This window comes from Leptopilina boulardi, unplaced genomic scaffold (genome assembly GCF_019393585.1).
Source record: "Leptopilina boulardi isolate dan_hultmark-lab unplaced genomic scaffold, ZJU_Lbou_2.1 LbouV2_169, whole genome shotgun sequence".
Lineage (NCBI taxonomy): Eukaryota > Metazoa > Arthropoda > Insecta > Hymenoptera > Figitidae > Leptopilina > Leptopilina boulardi.
The window spans coordinates 1,883,911-1,908,823 of NW_026137717.1; the positions used below are offsets into that span (position 1 = coordinate 1,883,911).

Consider the following 24,913-nt stretch of genomic DNA (forward strand, 5'->3'; position numbering starts at 1 on the left):
CCTTTTGTCGCCGAGCGTCATAGATAAGTTATATTTAATCCTTTCAGTCCCAGTAGTCGATGTATCGACCCCCCTTTTTAAGAACCTAAATTGGGTTCTTCAAATTCCTATCCGAACCTAAAATTTTCTAAAGAAATAGGTGCAAAAAATCAGTTTTTTTTCAAATTGCCTCCTTCCATGCCATTTTAGCATAAAAATAACATAAAAAAGAAGGTGTATAAAATTCTGAGTAATTTGGTAAAAAAATGAACCCTGTAGCTCAAAAATTGACCCAGATTTAGCTTCCGCAAAAAAAAAACATTTTTTTCGAGATTCCTTTTTATCAAATTACTCAGAATTTTATACACTTTCTTTTTTAAACTAAAATGTCCTAGAAGGCGGCAATTTGAAAAAAAATTGATTTTTTTGCACCTAGTTTTTAAAAAAAAATTTAGATTCCAAAGTTCAAAGTACAAAATTTAGGTACTTTAATTTTACCCCAAAATAAAGGATTTAAGCAAAATAAATTGAGGTGTTGAGGTAAAACATGATATACTTTGTTTTTCGACTAATTTGACTGGACTATAGGTACTGTATACCTCTTGTAGATATTTATCAAGTGTCCTAATTATGGGACTGAAAGGATTAAAGTTTATGTTATTGAGAATAAGGAAACATTTTTTTTATATAGATGTAAATGAACTTTATATAGTTTATAAAATGAAAAGGCCATAACTTGATTCATTTCTACACTGGGTAACAAATGGATGTGTTTATTTCAATGAACAAGAAAATACGAAAAAAAAGTAGTTTAATGGGGGTTAAAGTGTGAAAAAATGGCATTTTTGGCAATTATTGAAGTACTGTAAAAAAAAAGGAAGGGATAAAAAGCTTTTATAGGGCTTAAAAGAAGCTTAATCTTTTAAATCAGCCACGTGCTAGCATCATCCGGAATTTTGGTGAGTATTTCTCCTTTACTTAACCCATATACCACCTTCTTTTCCAGTAAGTTAAGTTCCAAATTTATCTCTGTTAACTTCCAGTTAAATTCCATGAATCTCTATATATCTCCCTTTTTTCTTTACTTTGTTAACTTTCTAGTATTTATCAATTATTTACTAGTAAAATGCAAAGGATTATTTGTGAAATATTAAAGTGTAAGTTTTAAAGTTTGTAGTTTTAATTTTTTTTTGAAATTATCCCCTTGGGAATTAGGGTTAAATACAGGTTTCCAGCAATTGTCACATGACTTATCAGTTTTGGGTTTCTTAAATTTAAATAATTCACCTTCTTTTAAATCCTATAATATAGCTTTTTATGCCTTCGTTTTGTTTTTAGTACTTCAAAAAAGGCCTGTTTTTGATACTGTAACCCTTATTTTAATATTTACTTATGTACCTAGAAAATAGGACTTAAAATCAAATTGTCTGCTTATTATCTTTATTTTTACTCTTTCTGCTAGAAGAATTCGAGACTTCCAATACATACATCACAATTCTTAACATAATTACATATCTTAGACTAATTGCCCTGGCATTGGCGGATTTGTAGTCGTAGGTTAAGTTAACTTAACCTACAAATTAGCCAGTGCCAGAACTTCCGTTTCCAGTTCCTTTATAACCCATTTCTGACTTCGTCTCCATTAACGCCCACTATAATTTTCATAATACAACTCTCTTCCATCTCATTTCTATTCCTTTAACTATCCACGTTATTATATTCACTCATAACATATTCCCTACTATTATTTTAATCAAATTTAGTAATAATAAACACAGTTCCAGGCCTTTTCATTTTAAAACCTTTTTTTTTACTTACTCTCTTAATTTGAATCAGTTAAATTTCACTGGTGAAATAGCTAGAAGTCGGTTCCTAAATAAATCAGTCAATCTGTTTTACCCACTACCGATAATACAGATTGACTGATTCATTTAGTGAAATTTTCACTGGAAATCAGTGATATATGACTGATTTTCAGTGAAAATTTCACTAAATGATTCAGTAACCGACTTCTAGCTATTTCACCAGTGAAATTTCACTGATTCAAATTAAGAGAGTAATAACATAATAAAAATAAAAAAAATTTGGATTATATTAGAGTCAGTTGGGGTAAATAGAAACAAGGAGTAAATCGAAACAGTAGTTATTTCAGTTAAATAAAAAAATATTTTTAAATAAATACGGCCTCAAATCTTGTTGCGTGTGATTTAAGGTTCAAAGTTTGAAGGCGTATTTATTTAAAAAAAATTTTTTTAACTGAAATAACTACTGTTTCGATTTACCCCTTGTTTTTATTTACCCCAACTGACCCTTATTAATTTTTTACACTATTAAAAAAGAAAATGAAAAAAAAAACAATATTTTTTTCTACTTTACGAAACTTACCACAAATCCATAATTTTTCACCACGTCACATTCGACGACTTTGCCGTATTTTTCAAAAAGAGGTTTAATATCGGCGTTGGTTGTTTTATCGGCTAAATTGCCAATGAAAATTTTGAATGTACCCACACTGCTAAAACCCGGCATTTTGGCTCGCTCTAGAACCTAAAAAAAAATTTATATTCTAATTTTCTAAACTAATTTCAATTTTAGCTTTTTAATTTTTTTTTTTAATTAAAGATAGACGATCAAAACAAAAGTTTTTAACGTGAAGTTTTTTTAGTTACAAATATTTTTATATCGACAATTTTTTTCAAACTAATGACGAGAATTTTGAATCGGAATTGAATTTAAAGTAGAAAAAGTAAAATTAAAAAAAAAAAAAAAAAAAGAAGTTAATGCGCAAAAAAAGAAACTTTCAAGGTGAAAAGTTAGATTATATGCGGCAATAAAAAAGAAAAACGATAATTTTTTTGCAGAGTAATTTTATACGTTTCTAGGCTATACATATATGAAAGTAAAAAAGAAAAATGCATTATAAACATAAAACGTAATCGATAGCTAATGAAATCAATATCAATTTATAAACTACGAACGTTTGAGTGAATAAAAAAAAAAAAAAAAATTACAATCGTTAAGAAAATAAAAAAAAAAAAAAAAAACCTTTGAAATAAAAATGAGTAAACTATGAAAAGTAAATAAATTTGAAAAAATTTATTTCATATTTAAAATTTAATTTAATTAAAATAATTTTATTGAATAATATTTTTTCAGTTAAAATCAAAATTTATATATGAAAATAATTTTTTTACTCTAAAATTTAATTAAAACAATGAAAAAATTTTTCTTTTTTCTTCAAAATACAAAGGAAAAAAAAAAATTTACCGTGATAAAAGTGTAGTGCTTTTTTTTTTTTTTGCAATATATGTAAGTTGGCTGTGAATATTGGAGACCCGGCGAAATTAACAATGGCAAGGGACAAAACGAATGAAACACGAGGCGCGCGCGCTGCTGATTATATATATATATATATATATATATATATATATATATATATTTAAGGATGTCGTAATGGCGGTTTCGCGTTCAAGGACGAATATTACTAACACACATTTTTTTATGTATATATATATATATATGTATATATAAATTCTTTACACAATTCTTTATTTTTCACCTTCTCTCAATCTCACGATAATTAATATTTTTTTCTATTTTTTAAAAATGAAATAAAAAAAAATAATAATTTTGTAATGACGAAATAAATATATTCACATATCGAACATACAAATTTAATCAAGTTCATCCGCTCTAAAAATGAAAGGGGGGGAGGGGAGGGATATGACGCGACGGCGCTTTTTAACCTCCCAGTAACGAAGATTTAAAAAAAAATTTTGGAACCCTTTTAGAATTTACAAATTACCCCTTTTTTCAAATTTGAATTATTTTAATTAAAATTTTTTTTGGAAAATTTATTATTTAAATACAAAAAAAAAATTTCAAAAAAAATTTACAAAATTTACCTGGAACAGCGATATATTTCACTGAAACAGGGAAAGTTTTCGCTATTCTAGAGAAACATATCGCTGTTCCAGGTAAATTTTGTAAATTTTTTTTTTTATTAGTTTTAGAAATATAAATTTCTTTTTAAGCAGGGAAAGGGAAAGTTTTCGCTATTCTAGAGAAACATATCGCTGTTCCAGGTAAAGATTTTATTTTTTGAAATTTTTTTTATTTAAATTCAAAAAAATAAAATTTCAAAAAAAATTTACCTGTAACAGCGATATATTTCATTAAAACAGGGAAAGTTTTTGCTATTCTAGAGAAACATATCGCTGTTCCAGATAAAGATTATTATCTTTTTTCCGTAAATGTAATAAAAATTTATCTATTTTTTTTCTGGGAAAAAGAAAATTAGAAATAAAATGGTAAATAGAAAAATTTATAAAGAAAAATCCGTAAGGAAACATAACCTAAATGGAAATAAATTTCCAAATTGTAATTGAGAGAAAAGAAATTAAAAAGAAAAAAAAAATAAATTGTTGCCTTGGGCGAAAAAAATGTCTCCGCCCCTGAAATACGCGCCCCATCTATTCTTTTTTTTTTTTTTTTTTTTTGCCAACGTGACAGAAAGAAAAAATTTTGACAAAAACTCGATTTTTATCGCAAAAAAATAAATAAATCAATAATTTTCACAAATATTTTTTTCTGAAATTAAATTTTCAATTATATAAATACATCGACGAATGAAATGTAATGTTCCTCGAAATCATTTCCCGTATGTCGTTTTATCGATCCGAAACAAGCGGCGAATAATACATAAGGGAAAATATTGTCACAAGAGAGAGAGAGAGAGAGAGAAATAGAGAGTGATAGGGAGGGGAGAAAGACGAAAAATTATGAAATTTTGCTTATTCCATTGAATTTTTCTTATAAGCAATTTGTTTCAAACAAAAAGCTCGAAAAAAAAATATTTTTAAAAACGAGAAATTAAAATTAAAAAACGAAAAAAAATTGAGAGGAAATAAGTGGCGTGTATTTTATCAGGCACTAACACACAAGGAGACAAAATTGATTTTTTTCACAATATTTACGTAATTACACAATGTTAGATGGAAAAAAAATTAAAAATTTACATGCACAACAATGAAATAAATGAAGGTAATTGATTTTTATTAAAAATAAAAACTCACCAAGTCAGTATTTTTGTAAAATTAAATCACGCACGACACGAGAGATGCGACGACACTTTGACACGCTGCACGAGGAGAAAAAATGGCGACGTTGAGAATGAGAGAGCCGCCGGGAACAGCGTCTCATTCACACTGCTGCCAATATCGTAAGAAAAAAAAAATATTCCCCCATAAATAATATTTCAAATTAAATTAGATAATAAAATAATTAGATAAAAAAAATTAATAATAATAAACAATAATTGTTTTTTATTTTTATTTTAAATAATTAATTAAATGTATATATAATTTATTTGGATAATTTTGAAAAACAACAAATAAATTACAATTTTTCGTGTTGGTATTCCTGGGGATAATAATCAAATGCATCCGGTTTGTTTCTGACTAATTAATTAAATTAATTTTTTAATTAATTCGTAATGAAAATATTTTATTATTATTTTATTAATTAAATGTTGGAAAAGTGATTTTATTAGGAAGATAATAATAATTTGACGTGCTTAATTCGTTTTTTTTTTTTGATGGAGCAATTTTATTGCGGATGTTACTAGACGTCACGTGGTTGCGTGGGAAAATTTGAAAACTAGGAATTAATTTTTCCAGATATTTTTAAAAGCAGAAATTAACTTCTCTGTTTATTATAATTAAAAAAAAATTAAAATATATTTTAATGATTTTAATTATAACTATAATATATATATATATATATATATAATAATTATTAATTTATTATATACGTTACTGAATAAAAAAATAAAAGAATTAACAAGTAAAAAATTTTTAAAAAATTTAAATAATTAGTAATTTAAATTTTTTGTAATTAATTAAAAAAAAAAATTCTGCAAATATTCAATACAAAAAATTTTTCAATTTTAATCAATGTAATAAAAAAAATTATTAAATTTAAAAATCAATAAATCACAAGTTTCTTTTTAGAAAAATTATCCATTAATTTTTTAATACAAGAATTTTTTTTGGTAACTATTTTTTTATTATATAATAAAATTAGGTGAATAAAAACGAAAACATACAGACAAAGAATAAAAAAATATATTTACTCCAACATTTCGAAATCTAATTGATTTTCTCTTCAGGGAGTCTATCAAAAAAAAAAAAAATACAAATACAAATAAAATAATAAATAACAAAATATTAAAACAAGTAAATAAAATATAAATTATCAAAAGTTATCTTACCAAAAAATTAATTAAATTAACAGAAACATTGGTATTTAACCCTGACTTTTAAGAAAAATTTTGAATAAAAAAAAATTGATTTACCTGTAAACGGGGTTTATAAAAAAAAACATTTTTTTTTTTAAATTCGAAAATAATAAACTATTTGTTAAATTTGATATATATATTTATTTTTTGAAACATTAATTTTTTAAATTATAATCATAATATATATATTTTTACTGAACATTTTTTTTTTCGTTAATATTTAAAATACAATTTTTTTTTTTTTTGAAATTATAAAATTGTGGGAAAACATAAGAAAAAAAATAAATTAACAAAAAAAATTTTTTTTTTTTTTTTAAAGTCCCAATATTTTTTTGAGTTCTCCGCTTTTGAATTTCTTTTCAACATCGCTGCCACCGCCAATAAATTTGCCATTAACAAATACTCTTGGTACAGTGCGTGCCGGTGTTAATGATCCTAAAACATCTTGAATCTCATCGCATTCCTCCATTTCGTCAATATCAACGGCTTTATATGGTTTATTTAATTTATCGAAACACTGAAAGAAAAAATTAAATTTTTTTTCAATTATTTGTTATACTTTTTCTAAATAATTATTAATAGTGATAATAATAATAATGAAAAAAAAATCTTTTTTTGTTACAAAATTTATTAATTTAATTAATTTTCTTTTAAATAAAAAAATATATTTTTTTGTTATTATTTTATTAAAATTTTTTTAATTAATTAATTTTGTATTTTAGAAATAAAATTTTTTGAATATTTCTAAAATACAAAATTAATTTATTTAAAAATTTTAATAAATAAAGTAAATAAATAAATTAATTAATTAATAAATAATAGTAATAATAATAATAATAATAATAATAATAATAATAATAATAAAAATAATTATAATAAATAATAATAATTATAATTATTATTTTTATTATTTATTATAATTTTTTTTATTATTATTATTATTTACTTTTATTATTATTGTTATTATTTATTATTATTATTATTATTATTATTTATTTTTATTATTTTTATTGTTATATTATTATTATAATTATTATTTTTAATTATTTATCGATTATTATTATTATCACTATAAATTATTGTAGAACAATTTTTTTTTTTTAATTTACCATTTTTGCTTTTGTGCAGAATGGACAACCATTTTTTGAAAAAATCATCACCTCATTTTCTTCAATTGCATTTTTCACAAATTCTACTGGATTCACCATTTTCGATTTTTCAGTAAATCTATAAACTATTATAAAAAAATAAATAAAATTTTTTATATTTAAAAAAATAAATATTTTATATTGAAAAAAAATAAATTTTTTATATTTAAAAAAAAAAGTAAATGTTTTATATTTAAAAAAATAATTATAATAAAAAATATTCAAGGCAAAAAAAATATTCTACGCGAATAAAATATGAAAAAAAAATATATTTCTCTTAAATTCTTAAAAAATTTTCCACAATTATTATTATTTAATATTAAATAATTTTAATAAAAATTCCAATTAAAGAGAGAAAAAAAAATTAATTTTTTACACAGAAATTGATAATATAATACACTCGTAATTTAAAAATACAAATTAAAAAATAAATCAGTCGATAAAATTGTGATAAAGAAAAAAAAAAATTGCATGACTATATGAATCACACATAACAAAAAAATCACCTGACACATTTTGATTCCTTCTTGAAATAATATTATTATCATTATCATTGGAATAATTTGACGTTAATCGAGATAATTGTATTCTTTTAATTTTTAACAATGAATTATTATTAAAATTTAAACGTGTAAATAAATTTAAAAGCGGAGAAAACATAAAGAAATTTTTTTTTTCGCCCCGTTTGGGCGTTTTTGAGGTTATGTTACAATTCCGGAAAAAAACAAAAAAGAAATATATACATTATACTTTGTTTTTTTTACGAGAGACATTTTTTTTGTAAACAAGAAGAATGTTAATAATAATTTTTTCTATAAAATAAAAACTTACCTCGTTTAGAGAGTAAATTGAAAAATAGTTTTCTTATAATTCTCGGAAAACTGTCAAGTGGTCGCGGAGAAAAAAAGTGATAGACCATAAACTGGATAATATAAAGGTTAGCAAAATTTTTGTAAAAAAAAAAAATCCCTAAGGGTTTATTCACAAATGTGCGATTTCAAAGATGGGAAGTAGAAATTTTTTCTTTTTTCTAAAGGAACGTCTCAAATGTTACGTGTTATATTTTTCGTTTATTTAATAAACGAACGGCGGGAAAATTTGAAATGTGTAAAAACAAGAAAAACGTTAAATTTAAAAAAATACTACTTTTTTTTTGGAAATAAAAAACAATTTTTTAAAGCTTCTTTGGCTCATGTATTTGGCACATTAATATATACATATATTTAGTATATTACAACGATTTAAAAAAACATTGTTTTTTTTAATTATTTTTTTTAAGGCACATAGAGCGTGATATAATTAAGGCACATAAATGCAAAATAAAAAAAAAATTGTCGCTTCATTAACACAATTATAATGTATATCATATAACCTTATATATACACACAAAAAATGGAAAAATCAAGATTTTATACAAATTACAATGCCTGCACAATATAAAGAAATATAGCATATTTTATACAAAAAAAAAAAAATTCAAGGGCAACTCTCGTTATATATATATATAGAAAATATAATAAAAATTTTTATTGATTTAGCAAATTTTTTTTTGTCAAAAATTAAAGAAATGTTTCGTAATTTTTTTTGTTTTATGAAAAAAAGAGAATTAAGAAGCAAAAAAATTATAGGTTATGTTTGTGATAGTTTTAGTTTGATAAAAAAAAATTACAAAATGTTTATGATTGTTTTAGGTTAATTAAAAATTATAGGTTATGTTTATGATCGTTTTAGGTTAATTAAAAAATTATAGGTTAGGTTTATTGATCGTTTTAGGTTAATTAAAAAAATTATAGGTTATGTTTATGATTGTTTTACTTCAATTGAAAACTTGTAGGTTATGTTTATGATCATTTATGATCCAAAAAAACTTGTAGGTTATGTTATGTTATGTTTTTAGGTTAATTAAAAAATTATAGGCTATGTTTATGATTGTTTTACTTCGATTGAAAACTTGTAGGTTATGTTTATGACAGTTTATAGGCTTAATTAAAAAAATTATAGGTTATGTTTATGATAATTTGGAGTAAAAATACACAAAGAGAATAAAATCTAAATGCAATATTGATATTTTAGTCTTTATTAAATCCAAAATAAATTTTTTTGTATAATTAAAATTAACTTTTTAACTTTTTAACTATAGTTAAACAATCATAAACATAACCTCTAATTTTTTGCTTCTTAAAGACTTTTCTTCATCAAAAAAAAATTTTTTTAACGAAAATTTGTTAAAAAAAAATGCAATTTACAAAGAAAAAAAAAATTCTAATTTTATTTTAATTAATTTTTCCACTAAAAAAAAAAATAAAAAAAAATAATACTAAAAAAGTGTTTAAAAAAAATAATTGAATTAAAAATTAAAAATTCTAATTTTAGATGAAAATAAAAATTTTTTTTTTCTCCAAAAATATTGTAAATTTTTTTTTTTTCCTCATTTTTTTTTTTTTCGTGATCGAAAAGTATTCATGTTCCTCGAAATGTAGATAAACTATAAATAAAGCAAACAGTAAAGTGAACCGAAACTAGTACAAAGTTAATACAACCCTTGATTTGTTATATGTATAAAGTATATATATATATATATATATATATATATATATATATATATATATATATATATATATATATATATATATATATATATATTCTAGCTATATATATATATACATAAACAGAAAGTTCCCAACTTCAAAGATTATTATAAAATTCACTTCTTTGGAGCCAAAAGAAAATAAAATTTCTATTTCGAATTCTTTAAAAAAAAATTTTCTTCTTTTTATTTTATTTAACTATTAAAAAATTAATTTTTTTAACATGTAAAAAATTTTATTTAAAAAATTAATTTCTGACCTTATATTAATATTTTGAATTATTAAAAAAAAAAATCATACCTGTTTTTAATATATATAAAAGAATAAATTCTCTCTTTTTTTTTTTTTTAATTACTGAACTCGTCGACAATAATAACCAAGAGTTTTGCATTTTTCACATAAATGTTGTGGATGCACTTTACTTTGATCGGAAACATCTAATCCATCCGGTTTTTCCAGTGGTCTCTAAAATTGAAATTATTTTTTTTTACAATTTTTTTTTTACTATTTAAATGAAATATTAATATTAATTTTAATTAATTTCAATACAATAATAATAATTAATTAATATTAGGTATTAATTAATATTAATTGTTATTAATTAATTATTATTTATATTTATTATTATTTATTATTATTATTATTATTATTATTATTTATTTATTTATTTATTATTTATATATTCATTTTAATAATTAATTAATAATAATACATAAATACTATTTTTAATTTTAGTTTTTAAAAAATTAGGTATAATTAACAATTATTTTTACTCTGCCTTCAAATTATCGTCGAATTTAATTTTTTTTTTTCTCTTAATTTTATATTAAAAATGAAATCCGTGAATAGAAATGTATTAACATTACACTCTCGTGGAACAAGAACGATTTTCCTATAATTAGATCAGACTTATACGAGTTCACGAAATATTTCGTACCTTATATAATGTCGTGTCTGTGTTTTTACGATAATATCTTTCGCGACTATAATAATAATAATAATAATAATAATAATAATAATAATAATAATAATAATAATACAATTGGTTATAAATAATTTAATTTTCTAAAAAATCAAATTCTTAAAATAAAAAAAATTTTTTTTTTTATTATATTTGGCTAAACCAACAAAATAATAAAAATTAATATAATCAAAATACAAAAAAAAAATTATTAAATTATTTATTATTATTTTCTAGTAATATCTATATATTATATTTTAATAATTTAACCAATTTAATCAAACATTTTTTAACCAATTTTCTGTTTGGTCAAAACAGCAAAATAATAAATTTAATTTAATATAATAAAAGAAATTAGCGAAATTTTTATTTCAATTTTTCTAGAAAAATCTATAATATTATAATACATTTCAATAATTTTGGCCAATTTAGTCAAATAATAATATTTGGTTAAATTATTTTATTTATTAATATTTGGCTAAAACAACGAAATAATTAATTTAATACAACCTAATTAAATAAAAAAGCGAAATTTTTATTTCAATTTTTATATAGTAATATAATATATTAAAGTTCAATAATTTGGTCAATTTAGCCAAATTTTTGTTGGTCAATTTAATATTTTTGTCTAAATTAGGGAAATAATAAATTTAATAATAAAAAAGAAATTAGCGAAATTTTTTTTGTTTTATATTTTTCTAGCAAAAATTATAATTAAATTTCAATAATTTGGCCAATTTAGTCAAATATTTTTGTGTAAATCAGCGAAATAATAAATTTAATAATAAAAAAAGAAATTAGCAAAATTTTTTGTTTATATTTTTTTAGAAAAAATTTTTAATTAAATTTCAATAATTTCGACCAATTTAGCCAAATATTTTTGGCCAATTTAATATTTTTGACTGAATCAGCGAAATAATAAAAATTTAATTCAATAATATCAAACAAAGTAGAAAAATTTTTATTTATATTTTTTTATAGTATAGGTAATATTTTATATTAAATTTAAACAATTTGTCCAAATTAGCCAAATTTTTTTTTTTTTTGATAAATTTAAAATTTGGCTAAATTAGCAAAATAATTAAATGTAGTCTAATAATAATATTGTAAATAATAATAAAACAAAAAAATTGAATAATTATTTCGCCAATTGAGCCAAACGTTTGGTATATAAGTTTAGTGAAACAAAATTTTTTTGTTTAATTATACCTGCTTGTGTGGATAGACATTTATATGGCACTTGATACATTCTTGGCCCATGTTTGCCCAACTATTGCCCGACATCCATTTTCTCTTACATTTGGCACATTTATATTCGCCGAAACATCGTTTTTTCCCTTGATATGGAGTAAGACCTTCGCCCTTTGGTCGAGCCTAAAATAATAATAATAATAATTATTATTATTATTAATGAAATTATTTATAATTAAAAAGACTTTTTTTTTGTTTAAAATAATAATAATTTTATTTATATTTTTTTTCAATTTTAAAAAATGTATATAAGAATATATATATATATATATATATATATATATATATATATATATATATATATATATATATATTACTTTACTCAATTGAGGGCTAATTGAGAAAACAAACATAATTCCAAGTGGGTCTCGCTCCCATATATAAGTGACGTCATAATTTAGTCATTGTTACATATATATACAAGTATACATAATACTAATAATAAATTACGCGATTCGCTCTAATTGATATCTTTTTAATAAATATCTTCAAAAACCAGTATTTTTTTTTTATAAATGAATAAATAAATTATGTTAATAATTATAATTAATAAAAATTAATAATAATTAATTATTAAAATTAATTTTATTCATGATTTTCCTAAAAAAAATTTTCGTATATATGATTTATATTAATTTTTGCGATCCGCCATATTGGATCCGCCATTTTGAATTAAGTATTTAAAAATACTTAAAAATACCAATAATAATAATAATAATAATAATAATAATACCTGAGGGCAATCTTTAATATAGTGTCCTTTTTTAAAGCAAAGATGACACATATAAGTTGTGGGAGGTCGTTTCGTTGGTTTTCTATCGGCGATTCCAAGTTCAGTGAAATGTTCGGACAAATCGCCGATACTGTCACCTAAATTGCAGCCAATTGTTCCCGATGCATTTAAAAGACTTTGATGAAGATAAGTTTGTGGCGTTGCTGTCGGAAAACTTCCCCACGTTGAAGACAGTAATTTGCTCTTTTGAAAAACAAAACAAAAAAAAAAGGGAAAAATTATTTTTAATTTAGAAATAATCAATTTTAAGCATACCTTACCTATATAGAATTTTATAAATTTCTATAGGATTCTATATTATTCTATAGAATGCTATACATTTCTATAGGATTCTATTTTATTCTATAGAATGCTATACATTTCTATACAATTTAAAAAACCTATAAATTTCTCTAGGATTCCATATTTTTCTATAGGATTCTATACATTCCTATGGGATTATATATTTTTTTATAGGATTCTAAAAGAACAAATAGATTTTTATACATTCCTATAGGATTCTATATTTTTCTATAAGATTCTATATGTTTCTATAGGATTCTATTTTATTCTATAGAATGCTATACATTTCTATAGGATTATATTTTATTCTAGAGAATGCTATACATTTCTATACAATTTTAGAAAAAAACCACTAAATTTCTATAGGATTCCATATTTTTCTATAGGATTCTATACATTCCTATGGGATTATATATTTTTTTATAGGATTCTAAAAGAACAAATAGATTTTTATACATTTCTATAGGATTCTATATTTTTCTATAAGATTTTATATGTTTTTATAGGATTCTATTTTATTCTATATAATGCTATACATTTCTATACAATTTTAGAAAAAAAACCTATAAATTTCCATAGGATTCCATATTTTTCTATAGGATTCTATACATTCCTATCGGATTATATATTTTTTATAGGATTCTAAAAGAACAAATAAATTTATATACATTTCTATAAGATTCTACATTTTTCTATAATATTTTATATGTTTCTATAGGATTCTAAAATACTTTACAGATTAATATTTACAGGATTTACAGAATCCTATAGACATATATATATATATATATATATATATATGTCTATAGGATTCTATAAAAACCCATAGATTTCTATACACTTCTATAGAATTCTGTAAGAATCGTGTACACAATTGTGTAGTATCTTGTAAAATCGTATACAATTTTATAAAATCGCATAGAATCTTATACAATCGAACAAAATCGTATATAGAATCTTATAAAATCGCATAGAACCTTATATAATTGTATGCAATTTTATAAAATCTAATAAGATAGTACAAAATCGTATAGAATTTTATAAAATCGAAAAAAAATCTTATAGACTGTTATAAAATCATGTATAATATTTTTTAAAACGCATTGAATCATAAAATTGCTCCAAATCGAATACAGTATCTCATAAAATCGTATAGAATCTTATAAAATCGTCTAAAATCGAGTATTATCGTTTAAAATCGTATACAATTTTATGAAATCGCATAGAATCTTAGACAATCGAATAAAAATCGTATAGAATCTTATAAAATCGCATAGAATTATATGTTCGTATGCAATTTTACAAAATCTAATAAGAGTATATAAAATCGTATAGAATTTTATAAAATTAAAAAAAATCGTTGTGACTATTATGAAATCGTATACAAAATCGTATAGAAACTATTTAAAATCGTATAGTATTGTATAAAATCGTGCGTATAATATTTTATGAAACTCATAAAATCATATAAAATCATACCGAATCGTATAAAGTATCTTAGAAAATCGTATATATTCATATAAAATCGTCAAAAATCGAGTACTATTGTTTAAAATCGTATACAATTTTATAAAATTTAAAAGAATCTTTAAAAAATCGCATCAAATCGTATAGTATTTTACAAAATCGTATTGAATTTTCTTATAATCGCATAGAATCTTATAAAATCGAAAAAAATCTACTAGACTCTTCTGAAATTGTATAAAAAAATCGTATAAAATCTTATAAAATTCTATAGAATTCTTTAAAAATCTCATAGAACCTTAAAAAATTGTATCCAGTTTCATAAAATCTAATAGAATTCTATAAAATCGAACAAAATCGTATACAATCTTATAAAATCTTATAAAATCGTATGTATTTTTACTAAAATCGAATACATTCTTATAAAATAGTCCAAAATCTTGTAGAATCTTATAAAACCACATAGAATCATATCAACCAATTAACATAGACTTCCACGTTTTATTTCTAACAGTTTTTTTTAAAAATATTTCTTAATTTTTTTTTTGCATTTAATCTTGTAAATAAAATGTAGTGAAAAAAAAAATTCAGTGTTATCTCACCTGATCCGTGGATGTTGTTTGATCAGCAATAGTCAAATAGACCCAATTCAAACGATGTGGATGAGCATAGTGGGTCTGTTGATGAATTTGTTGTGTTTGAGGAGTGATACCATTCAATGTGATACCACCAAGGCCAATAGTTGTATTTGATTCTTGCTGCAACTGATGATGATGATGATGATGACTATGATGATGATGATGATGCTGCAGATGTTGAAGTGGTTGTCGAGGATGACAAGCCGCCATTTTTGAATTACAAAAATTCAAGGTCAATAGCGGGAAATCATTGTATTTTTCAAATTTAAAATTCCTTTTTTCCCCACTTTTAGGTTTTTTTCTCATCTTCCATTTTTTTTCTTTTTTTACTTTATCCCTCTATTGTTGAAGTTAAAATTCTTCAAATGTATACACGTGTCTACCACATTTTTTTTCTCCAAGTTTTAAGTATGTCTGCTACATATTTTCTTCGGTCTCTATTTTTTTTCTCTCTCTCTCTCTCTCACTCTACGATAGTATCATCATCCGTCTCATTTTACTTTCCATGAATCCAATTTATCGCCTCTTTGTTTCGCCTACCGATCATTTCGCTGAAGCAAATTAATATTTTTTTTTCTCTCTCTCTCTAAAATATATTATAATTATTTAAAAAAAAAGACGCAAAAAATTAAATATTTTCAAAATTTTTTTTTTAAATTTGACTACGATAAAATTAGATATTTCTAATTTTGCAAAATCCAAGGTCCTTATATAAATAATAAAAATTTTATCTCACGCAAAAAAATATTTTGTAAAACACAATTTTCACTCACATTTTCTTCTTATCACTCTATACAAAAATTGTCAAGTAAAAATAAAACACAACACTAAAAAAACTGTAAAATCGTCAATTAAAATTATTCCAAGATTGTAAAATTCATTTTTAAGTCAAAAAATATTTTGGCGCCGCAATGATATAAGGGTCGTATATTAGCGAAGAACCAAAAACGGAATTCACAGTTAAAAAAAAAAGAATTTTGAAATTAAAAAGAAGAAAATAATATTTTTTTTTATTATTATTGAGATATTATAAATCAAAACGCAAATAAAAAAAAATTAAGGAGAAAAATCTTTGGTAGATGGAAGCACGTCTGTTTAGCCCGGCAGACAGTGTGTTCTTAAGGCATATATGCGCCTGCAATGGCAAAGACCCCCGCCATGTGTTATTTATATTTCTGCCTATATGCTTCTTAGGCAGGCGTGCCTCACATATCGTGTGTATATATATGTATATATATATATATATATATATATATATATACATTCGTCTTAACACACACAGACACATACATACAGATATTTGGTACACGTTTTCGTTTTCAAAACATCCTCTTGCAAATGGATAGGGAAAAAAAAATAAATTCTCATCCCCAGTACAATATTTTGTTTCTTAATATTTAAGAATAATTAGTATTTCACAGGAATCTTTTAAAAATGATTTTAGATATGTTTTAATCTGATTTTAATACGTACTTTATGATTTTAATCGATTTTATAGAATTTATATAAAAAAAATTTATTTATTTGTTAATTTAATGATTCCATGCGATTTTGTCGAGTTTCATACGATTTTATCCACTTTTATACGATTCTATTCGATTTTATCTACTTCTATAAGATTGTACCTACAGTTCTATTTGATTTTATCTAGTTCTATAAGATTATATCCGTTTTTATCAGGTATTCATAGAATTTTATCTAGTTCTATTCGTTACTATCTGGTTTTATACAATTTTATCAACTTCTATACCATTTTATCGAAATTTTTTGAAAAATCTAAAATTTGATATGATCTAGCTCAGCATCCGCTAGACCAATCAAAAAGTGCGCCATACATTTTCTGTTCAGAACTTTTTGACTATTTTTTTGGTGGTATTCCCGAGCGATTATCCCGCAAATTTAATTTTTCGAAAATTTTTCCGAATTTGTTTTCTAGTATAGCTCAGCATCCGCTGGACCAATCAGAAAGTGCGCCATACATTTTTTGTTCGCTACTTTTTGCTAAAGAATTTGGCGGTATTCCCGAAGGATTATCTCGCGAATTTAATTTTTCGAAAATTTTTCCGAATTTGTTTTCTAGTATAGCTCAGCATCCGCTGGACCAATCAGAAAGTGCGCCATACATTTTTTGTTCAGAACTTTCTTCTAATCACTATGGCGGTATTCCCGAAGGATTATCTCGCCAATTTAATTTTTCGAAAATTTTTCCGAATTTGTTTTCTAGTATTGCTCAGCATCCGCTGGACCAATCAAAAAGTGCGCCATACATTTTTTGTTCAGAACTTTCTTCTAATCACTATGGCGGTATTCCCGAACGATTATCTCGCGAATTTAATTTTTCGAAAATTTTCCGAATTTGTTTTCTAGTATAGCTCAGCATCCGCTGGACCAATCAGAAAGTGCGCCATACATTTTTTGTTCAGAACTTTCTTCTAATCACTATGGCGGTATTCCCGAAGGATTATCTCGCCAATTTAATTTTTCGAAAATTTTTCCGAATTTGTTTTCTAGTATTGCTCAGCATCCGCTGGACCAATCAGAAAGTGCGCCATACATTTTTTGTTCGCTACTTTTTGCTAAAGAATTTGGCGGTATTCCCGAAAGATTATCTCGCGAATTTAATTTTTTGACAATTTTTCCAAATTTGTTTTCTAGTGTAGCTCAGCATCCGCTGGACCAATCAAAAAGTGCGCTATACATTTTTTGTTCAGAACTTTCTTCTAATCACTATGGCGGTATTCCCGAAAGATTATCTCGCGAATTTAATTTTTCGAAAATTTTTCCGAATTTGTTTTCTTGTATAGCTCAGCATCCGCTGAACCAATCAGAAAGTGCGCCATACATTTTTTGTTCGCTACTTTTTGCTAAAGAATTTGGCGGTATTCCCGAAGGATTATCTCGCCAATTTAATTTTTCGAAAATTTTTCCGAATTTGTTTTCTAGTATTGCTCAGCATCCGCTGGACCAATCAGAAAGTGCGCCGTACATTTTTTGTTCGCTACTTTTTGCTAAAGAATTTGGCGGTATTCCCGAAGGATTATCTCGCGAATTTAATTTTTTGACAATTTTTCCAAATTTGTTTTCTAGTGTAGCTCAGCATCCGCTGGACCAATCAAAAAGTGCGCCATACATTTTTTGTTCAGAACTTTCTTCTAATCACTATGGCGGTATTCCCGAATGATTATCTCGAGAATTTAATTTTTCGAAAATTTTTCCGAATTTGTTTTCTAGTATAGCTCAGCATCCGCTGGACCAATCAGAAAGTGCGCCATACATTTTTTGTTCAGAACTTTCTTCTAATCACTATGGCGGTATTCCCGAAGGATTATCTCGCCAATTTAATTTTGTCGAAAATTTTTCCGAATTTGTTTTCTAGTATTGCTCAGCATCCGCTGGACCAATCAAAAAGTGCGCCATACATTTTTTGTTCAGAACTTTCTTCTAATCACTATGGCGGTATTCCTGAACGATTATCTCGCGAATTTAATTTTTCGAAAATTTTCCGAATTTGTTTTCTAGTATAGCTCAGCATCCGCTGGACCAATCAGAAAGTGCGCCATACATTTTTTGTTCAGAACTTTCTTCTAATCACTATGGCGGTATTCCCGAAGGATTATCTCGCCAATTTAATTTTTCGAAAATTTTTCCGAATTTGTTTTCTAGTATTGCTCAGCATCCGCTGGACCAATCAGAAAGTGCGCCATACATTTTTTGTTCGCTACTTTTTGCTAAAGAATTTGGCGGTATTCCCGAAAGATTATCTCGCGAATTTAATTTTTCGAAAATTTTTCCGAATTTGTTTTCTAGTATAGCTCAGCATCCGCTGGACCAATCAGAAAGTGCGCCATACATTTTTTGTTCAGAACTTTCTTCTAATCACTATGGCGGTATTCCCGAAGGATTATCTCGCCAATTTAATTTTTCGAAAATTTTTCCGAATTTGTTTTCTAGTATTGCTCAGCATCCGCTGGACCAATCAGAAAGTGCGCCATACATTTTTTGTTCGCTACTTTTTGCTAAAGAATTTGGCGGTATTCCCGAAAGATTATCTCGCGAATTTAATTTTTTGACAATTTTTCCAAATTTGTTTTCTAGTGTAGCTCAGCATCCGCTGGACCAATCAGAAAGTGCGCCATACATTTTTTGTTCAGAACTTTCTTCTAATCACTATGGCGGTATTCCCGAAGGATTATCTCGCCAATTTAATTTTTCGAAAATTTTTCCGAATTTGTTTTCTAGTATTGCTCAGCATCCGCTGGACCAATCAGAAAGTGCGCCATACATTTTTTGTTCGCTACTTTTTGCTAAAGAATTTGGCGGTATTCCCGAAGGATTATCTCGTGAATTTAATTTTTCGAAAATTTTTCCGAATTTGATTTCTTATATAGCTCAGCATCCGCTGGACCAAATAAAAAGTGCGCCATACATTTTTTGTTCGCTACTTTTTGCTAAAGAATTTGGCGGTATTCCCGAAGTATTATCTCGCGAATTTAATTTTTCGAAAATTTTTCCTAAATGTTTTTGAGAAGCTATACATTTTTAGAAGACAACTTCCGTGTTAAGACTTTGGTGGTGATCCTAAAGGATTGTTTTGAAAATTTAAAATTCCTAAAATTTTTGCCTACTCTTTTCTGCGCGAATAAAAAAAGTATGAACCCTTGGAATTTATAAAAGCATTATTCACATTTTGCCAAACTGCTCACGAACTAATTGGTCTGTTAGCGAAATAAACTTTGTGTACTTTATAAACTACTTGAAAATTCGACCTTTGAACTTCGGTTGTATGTGCGCGCGTCAAGGATATGCACGCAAAGTTCAGAATGCGATCATTATAAATGCCCACGATTTATTCTTTACAAAACTTTTCGTTTCAGATTCCATTATATATATATACTCCTTTTGTGATCCGCATAAATTCATTTTCTCCTCGCAAAAAGTTATAAAAGAGACAAAAATTCCTATAATCAAATTTTATCATTTTTGTCTTTTGTTTATATTTAATTATATTATAGTTTTCAAAATGAAGTTAGAAATTTTATATACATTATAAAGTAATAAAAATTTTTTTATTTTTTTCTATATATATATATATATATATATATATTACACAAAACAAATAATTGATTTTATGTCAATAATAAAAATTATAATTTAGAAATATCGTGAGAAGAATACACCTGTATTATCCCTAAATAGATTGCGACGGAAGTAATTACATTTGACTTCCGCACACAAGGTCGTCACGATACTAAAATCATTGCTCAAACAGAGATATATTAACATGTATTTAATTAAATCAAAAAAAATTTAAATATGTATTGTAAGATTTATTATTTGAAAAGTTATTTATAAAAAAATATTAGTGAAATTTTATTTCTTTAATTTTTTACATAAAAGTAATAGTAAATCGCAATTGAATTCAAATTTTCTTTTTGGGAACACATTTTTTTCTTTTTATTACCGTTACCGATACCGTAACTGATACTTCTCTGTTACCGTTATTGTTACCGGTACAGTTGTTACCGGTACAGTTGTTACTGTTACTGTTGCCGTTATCGTTACTGATGTTACTGTTACTGTTACTGTTACTGTTACTGTTACTGTTACTGTTACTGTTACTGTTACTGTTACTGTTACTGTTACTGTTACTGTTACTGTTACTGTTACCGCTACCGCTATTATTATTAACTTACTTAGGTTTGATTCCGAATTACGATAATAATAATAATTATAATTATTAGTATTATTTTATCTATTTATCCGCAAATCATAAATCCACTAAAAAAATTAAAATATAGTAATAACTACCAACTATTTCCTTATTTTTCAATACGAGACTTGTACCAGGCCATTCTTGTCGATTGTTGTCACAGGTCGTGACTTATTCTCTATGGTTATGAGTTGGTTAGTGTTTAAAGGGGTAAAAGGGTAACGGGTTGAAAAGGGTAAAAAGAAGATTTTTAACCCTTGGCCCTTCGATTTGACAAGAAAACATTTCATAAATTTCTAATACACTTTTTTTTCTACAAAGAAAAACAAACATCACAAAAACTATAATTATTATTATGAAGGGTTTGATGATCGATATCCATCTATAATAATAATAATTTATTTTGTACGCATTCAAATGAGAGAGAAAGAGAGATGGTCCTCCCTCTATATAACATTATTTTCAATCAATAAATGTATTTTTGGTGACGTGCGCGTGACTTGGAAGAATTGCCTCTTCAAACTACGATCTGGTTACACAGGAAGGTAAAATGGGGGGTTGGGAAACAGGGGGTGTATATAATCGGTCGAAACCTTCAGTTGTTCGCTGAACCTTCAGCAATCAGTCACGATTTGTCTTCGAAAAAGAAAAAAAAAAAATTTCCCTCCTTTTTTTTGTAAATACAATAATTCCGTTGATTTTGTTTTTTCAAAATTTAATTTTCCCGCTTTTTCTAACGGTTAGAATTTTTGCATAAATATAGATTTTCAAAAAAGAAAAGAAAATAATGAACCAAATTTTAATAAAAAGAATAATTCAAATGACAATGAGACAGCACTTTCATCAGAAACCGGAAGTTGTGGTTTAAATTTAAAATAATAATATGGATAAGTACGAGAATTTGGAAGTTGTTGGAGAGGGAAGTTATGGTGTTGTGATGAAGTGTCGACATAAGGAAACGGGACAAATTGTTGCTATTAAAAAATTCCTTGAGACTGAGGAGGACATACATGTGCGAAAATTGGCATTTCGAGAAATTAGAATGTTGAGGGTAATGATAAATTTTTGGTAGAAAGCATTTAAATATGGTACATTGAAAAAAATTTTTTTAAGAATATGTTCAAAATCCGTTTTAGGTTCTAAAATTCGTTGAGAATTTATAGTGTATTATTCTGTACTTCTGTATACAGAACTCATAGAATCATTTTGATACTTTCAAAATCTGCTAAAAATGTTGTTAAGAACTCTCAGAAACATTTAACAATTTTTAAAATCTATTAAGAATTCTTAAAACCCGTTAAAAATTTTATACAGTCCGTTGACTCTTTAATCATTTGGATATGCTTTTAAAATTCCTCAAAGAAAATTTAATAAATCAAAATCGTAAATTAATGAATTAAATAAAAACCCCATTAAAGCATTATGCCAACGGAATTTTGAAGGAATAACTTCGGATTTTGAATGTACCATATTATATTATTAAAAGAAGGGTTTTCCAAATTCAATCCAAAAAAAATCTAAATAGAAAATAATATTTGGAATTTCTTATTCTTTATGTAATAATTCCTCAATTTTTTTTTCGCAGAGGCTACGGCATGAGAATCTAGTGAATTTGTTGGAAGTTTTTCGACGTCGTAAACGTTTCTATCTTGTCTTTGAATATTTGGATCATACCGTTCTTGACGAATTGGAAACAGCCGGTGGTGGATTAGGACCAGACATTTCAAAGAGACACATCTTTCAAGTTGTTCGTGGACTCAATTTTTGTCACTCAAACAACGTAAGTTCCAAAATCATCCCTAAATAACCCAATTTTTTTTTTTTTGTATTTTTACTATCCAAAATCCCCCAAAAATTGATTTTGAACATCCTTTTTATAATTTTAAACTCCTTCAATTGATTTTGAAACCCTTTTGATGATTTTGAATTCCTTTAATTGATTCTGAAATCCACTTTTTGTTGATTTTGAACACTCTAATAATGATTTTGAAATCCATTTTTCTGCCATATGAGCGACTGATTACCGGAAATAATTTTTACGCAGATAATACACCGTGACATAAAACCAGAAAATGTATTGGTATCGCCAAATGGTGTTGTGAAACTTTGTGATTTTGGATTTGCCCGCTTTGTAAGTCAGTCTAATGAATCGTGTACGGATTATGTTGCCACAAGATGGTACAGAGCACCGGAATTACTTGTTGGCGATAATCGCTATGGAAAACCAGTTGACGTTTGGGCTACCGGATGTCTTTACGCTGAAATGGTAACTGGTGATCCAATGTTTCCAGGCGAAAGTGAAATTGATCAATTACATCGAATAACAAGAATTCTTGGTACGCCAATATCAATCATTTTTAGAATACAACAAATAATTTCATTTTGGATCCTATAGGAATCCAAAATAATTATTTTAAAATTAGTAAATCCTTATCAGATTCGCAAAAAAAAATTAATATAATAATTATTGAGGAAATAAAAATTCTTTAAGGTGGACTATGTGGGAAGCATCAGAATATAATGGGAAAAAATGCAAGTACACGTCTATTGAGACGAGCTAGTGTTGATGAATCGCCATTTAGTAATTATGGTTCACGTTCACTTCGTAATTTATTTCCAAATTGGAATTTAATTGCTGTTGATTTTATCACACAATGTCTTCGTATGGATCCTGATGCACGACCAAATTGTTCAAATTTATTGCAACATTCACTATTTCAGCATGATGGATTTAGTGATAAATTTCTCATTGAATTGCAAAATAACGTTGCCAAGGAAACGGCAATGAATCATCTTTTAATGAAACGCGAAGAGGCACGAAGATTAAGTGTTTTATCTATTGAGGAACCACCACGAAATTGTCGCAGTGGCACTGGAAGGTTTGGAAAATTATTAATTTCAATTTGACTTTTGACAGTTACCAAGGCAACGGTTACTATACAGCATTGATTGCCATATAGTAACGGTTACTATGGTAACTGTCACCCTAGTAACCGTTTCCATGGTAACGGTTCCATAGCAACGGTTTCTAGGGTATCAGTTACCATATGGCAACTGTTACTATTGCGACGTTTACTATGGTAACCGTTACCGTTACCGTTACCTTTACCTTAGAAACCTTTGCTATGTAACCGTTACCTTAGCAATGGTTTACTATGAAAACGGTTGCAATGGTAACAGGTTACGATGGTAGCAGTTATCAAAGAAAAAGGTTGCTATGTTTTTTGAATTTTTCTCATCTTTTCAGATGGCAAATGAATCTCATTAAAGAACCAAAAATACCAATGAATAATAAATTAATAAACATGGATACAAAAGAAAATGCACACGGACATGAAAATAATAATAATAATAATTCATCATCATCAACATCATTGTCATTAACGATAAATCCATTAAAGGAACATTGTTACATTGGTCCAGTATCGGTTGTTCCAAATACGACTTATATTAAACGACTGAATCAAAAGGGTCTCATTATTCCGGAAACAAAAAATTTTTCACTACCCGCATTATCAATAAGGGCACACGCCAAACCACCGGGTAAAAGAAAAAAACTTGAGCTTACAAATTTTTTATAAATTATTCTATATAATAAATAATATAGGGTGTTTTATTTTATTATAAAAAAAAAAAATAAAAGTGATTTTTAAATATATAAATAATTAATTTGGAATTTTTTCTAGTTGTACAATATCGAAAAACAAAAAAACTTTTTAATAAACAATATATATGTAAATAAATTGTTTTTTTAAATTATTTTCCTATTTTTTTTATTTATTTTTAATATTATAGTAAATA

At 25.3% G+C, this 24,913-nt stretch overlaps 4 protein-coding genes across 9 annotated transcripts in view; 1 reads left to right on the top strand and 3 right to left on the bottom strand.

The window, feature by feature from the left end:
* LOC127277559 (RNA-binding protein lark) overlaps positions 1 to 5,194 on the bottom strand; it is a 12,876-nt gene extending 7,682 nt beyond the window's left edge. For 2 of the 3 annotated variants that reach the window (XM_051298781.1, XM_051298779.1), the window contains exons 1-2: positions 5,055 to 5,194; positions 2,365 to 2,526 (exon numbers count right to left, since the gene is read on the bottom strand). In XM_051298781.1, coding sequence (XP_051154738.1) covers positions 2,365 to 2,508 — 144 coding nt within the window. In that variant the 5' untranslated portion in view covers positions 2,509 to 2,526; positions 5,055 to 5,194. Of the gene's footprint in view, positions 1 to 2,364; positions 2,527 to 3,246; positions 3,269 to 5,054 lie in introns of those variants that run through there. The other variant, XM_051298780.1, reaches the window with a different exon arrangement.
* LOC127277558 (cyclin-dependent kinase-like 4) lies at positions 4,728 to 24,817 on the top strand. 3 transcript variants are annotated; one of them, XM_051298777.1, is made up of 6 exons: positions 4,731 to 5,022; positions 21,876 to 22,163; positions 22,698 to 22,892; positions 23,157 to 23,448; positions 23,604 to 23,991; positions 24,360 to 24,815. In XM_051298777.1, the coding sequence occupies exons 2-6, from the start codon at positions 21,996 to 21,998 to the stop codon at positions 24,691 to 24,693; spliced, it is 1,377 nt and encodes a 458-aa protein (XP_051154734.1). In that variant the 5' UTR covers positions 4,731 to 5,022; positions 21,876 to 21,995; the 3' UTR covers positions 24,694 to 24,815. The 3 variants fall into 3 exon arrangements, with proteins under 3 accessions (XP_051154735.1, XP_051154734.1, XP_051154733.1); XM_051298778.1 differs by lacking the exon at positions 21,876 to 22,163 and having other exon boundaries at positions 4,728 to 5,022; positions 24,360 to 24,817; XM_051298776.1 differs by lacking the exon at positions 4,731 to 5,022 and having other exon boundaries at positions 21,684 to 22,163.
* On the bottom strand, positions 6,395 to 8,418 carry LOC127277563 (uncharacterized). Its single transcript, XM_051298787.1, has 3 exons — positions 8,257 to 8,418; positions 7,387 to 7,511; positions 6,395 to 6,794 (listed from the first exon to the last, which is right to left on the bottom strand). The coding sequence occupies exons 1-3, from the start codon at positions 8,342 to 8,344 to the stop codon at positions 6,591 to 6,593; spliced, it is 417 nt and encodes a 138-aa protein (XP_051154744.1). The 5' UTR covers positions 8,345 to 8,418; the 3' UTR covers positions 6,395 to 6,590.
* On the bottom strand, positions 10,126 to 16,538 carry LOC127277562 (zinc finger CCHC domain-containing protein 24-like). 2 transcript variants are annotated; one of them, XM_051298784.1, is made up of 5 exons: positions 16,176 to 16,538; positions 15,367 to 15,953; positions 12,959 to 13,201; positions 12,184 to 12,348; positions 10,126 to 10,478 (listed from the first exon to the last, which is right to left on the bottom strand). In XM_051298784.1, the coding sequence occupies exons 2-5, from the start codon at positions 15,706 to 15,708 to the stop codon at positions 10,365 to 10,367; spliced, it is 864 nt and encodes a 287-aa protein (XP_051154741.1). In that variant the 5' UTR covers positions 15,709 to 15,953; positions 16,176 to 16,538; the 3' UTR covers positions 10,126 to 10,364. The 2 variants fall into 2 exon arrangements, with proteins under 2 accessions (XP_051154741.1, XP_051154743.1); XM_051298786.1 differs by having other exon boundaries at positions 15,367 to 15,988.
* Positions 24,818 to 24,913: the final 96 nt, after the last annotated feature.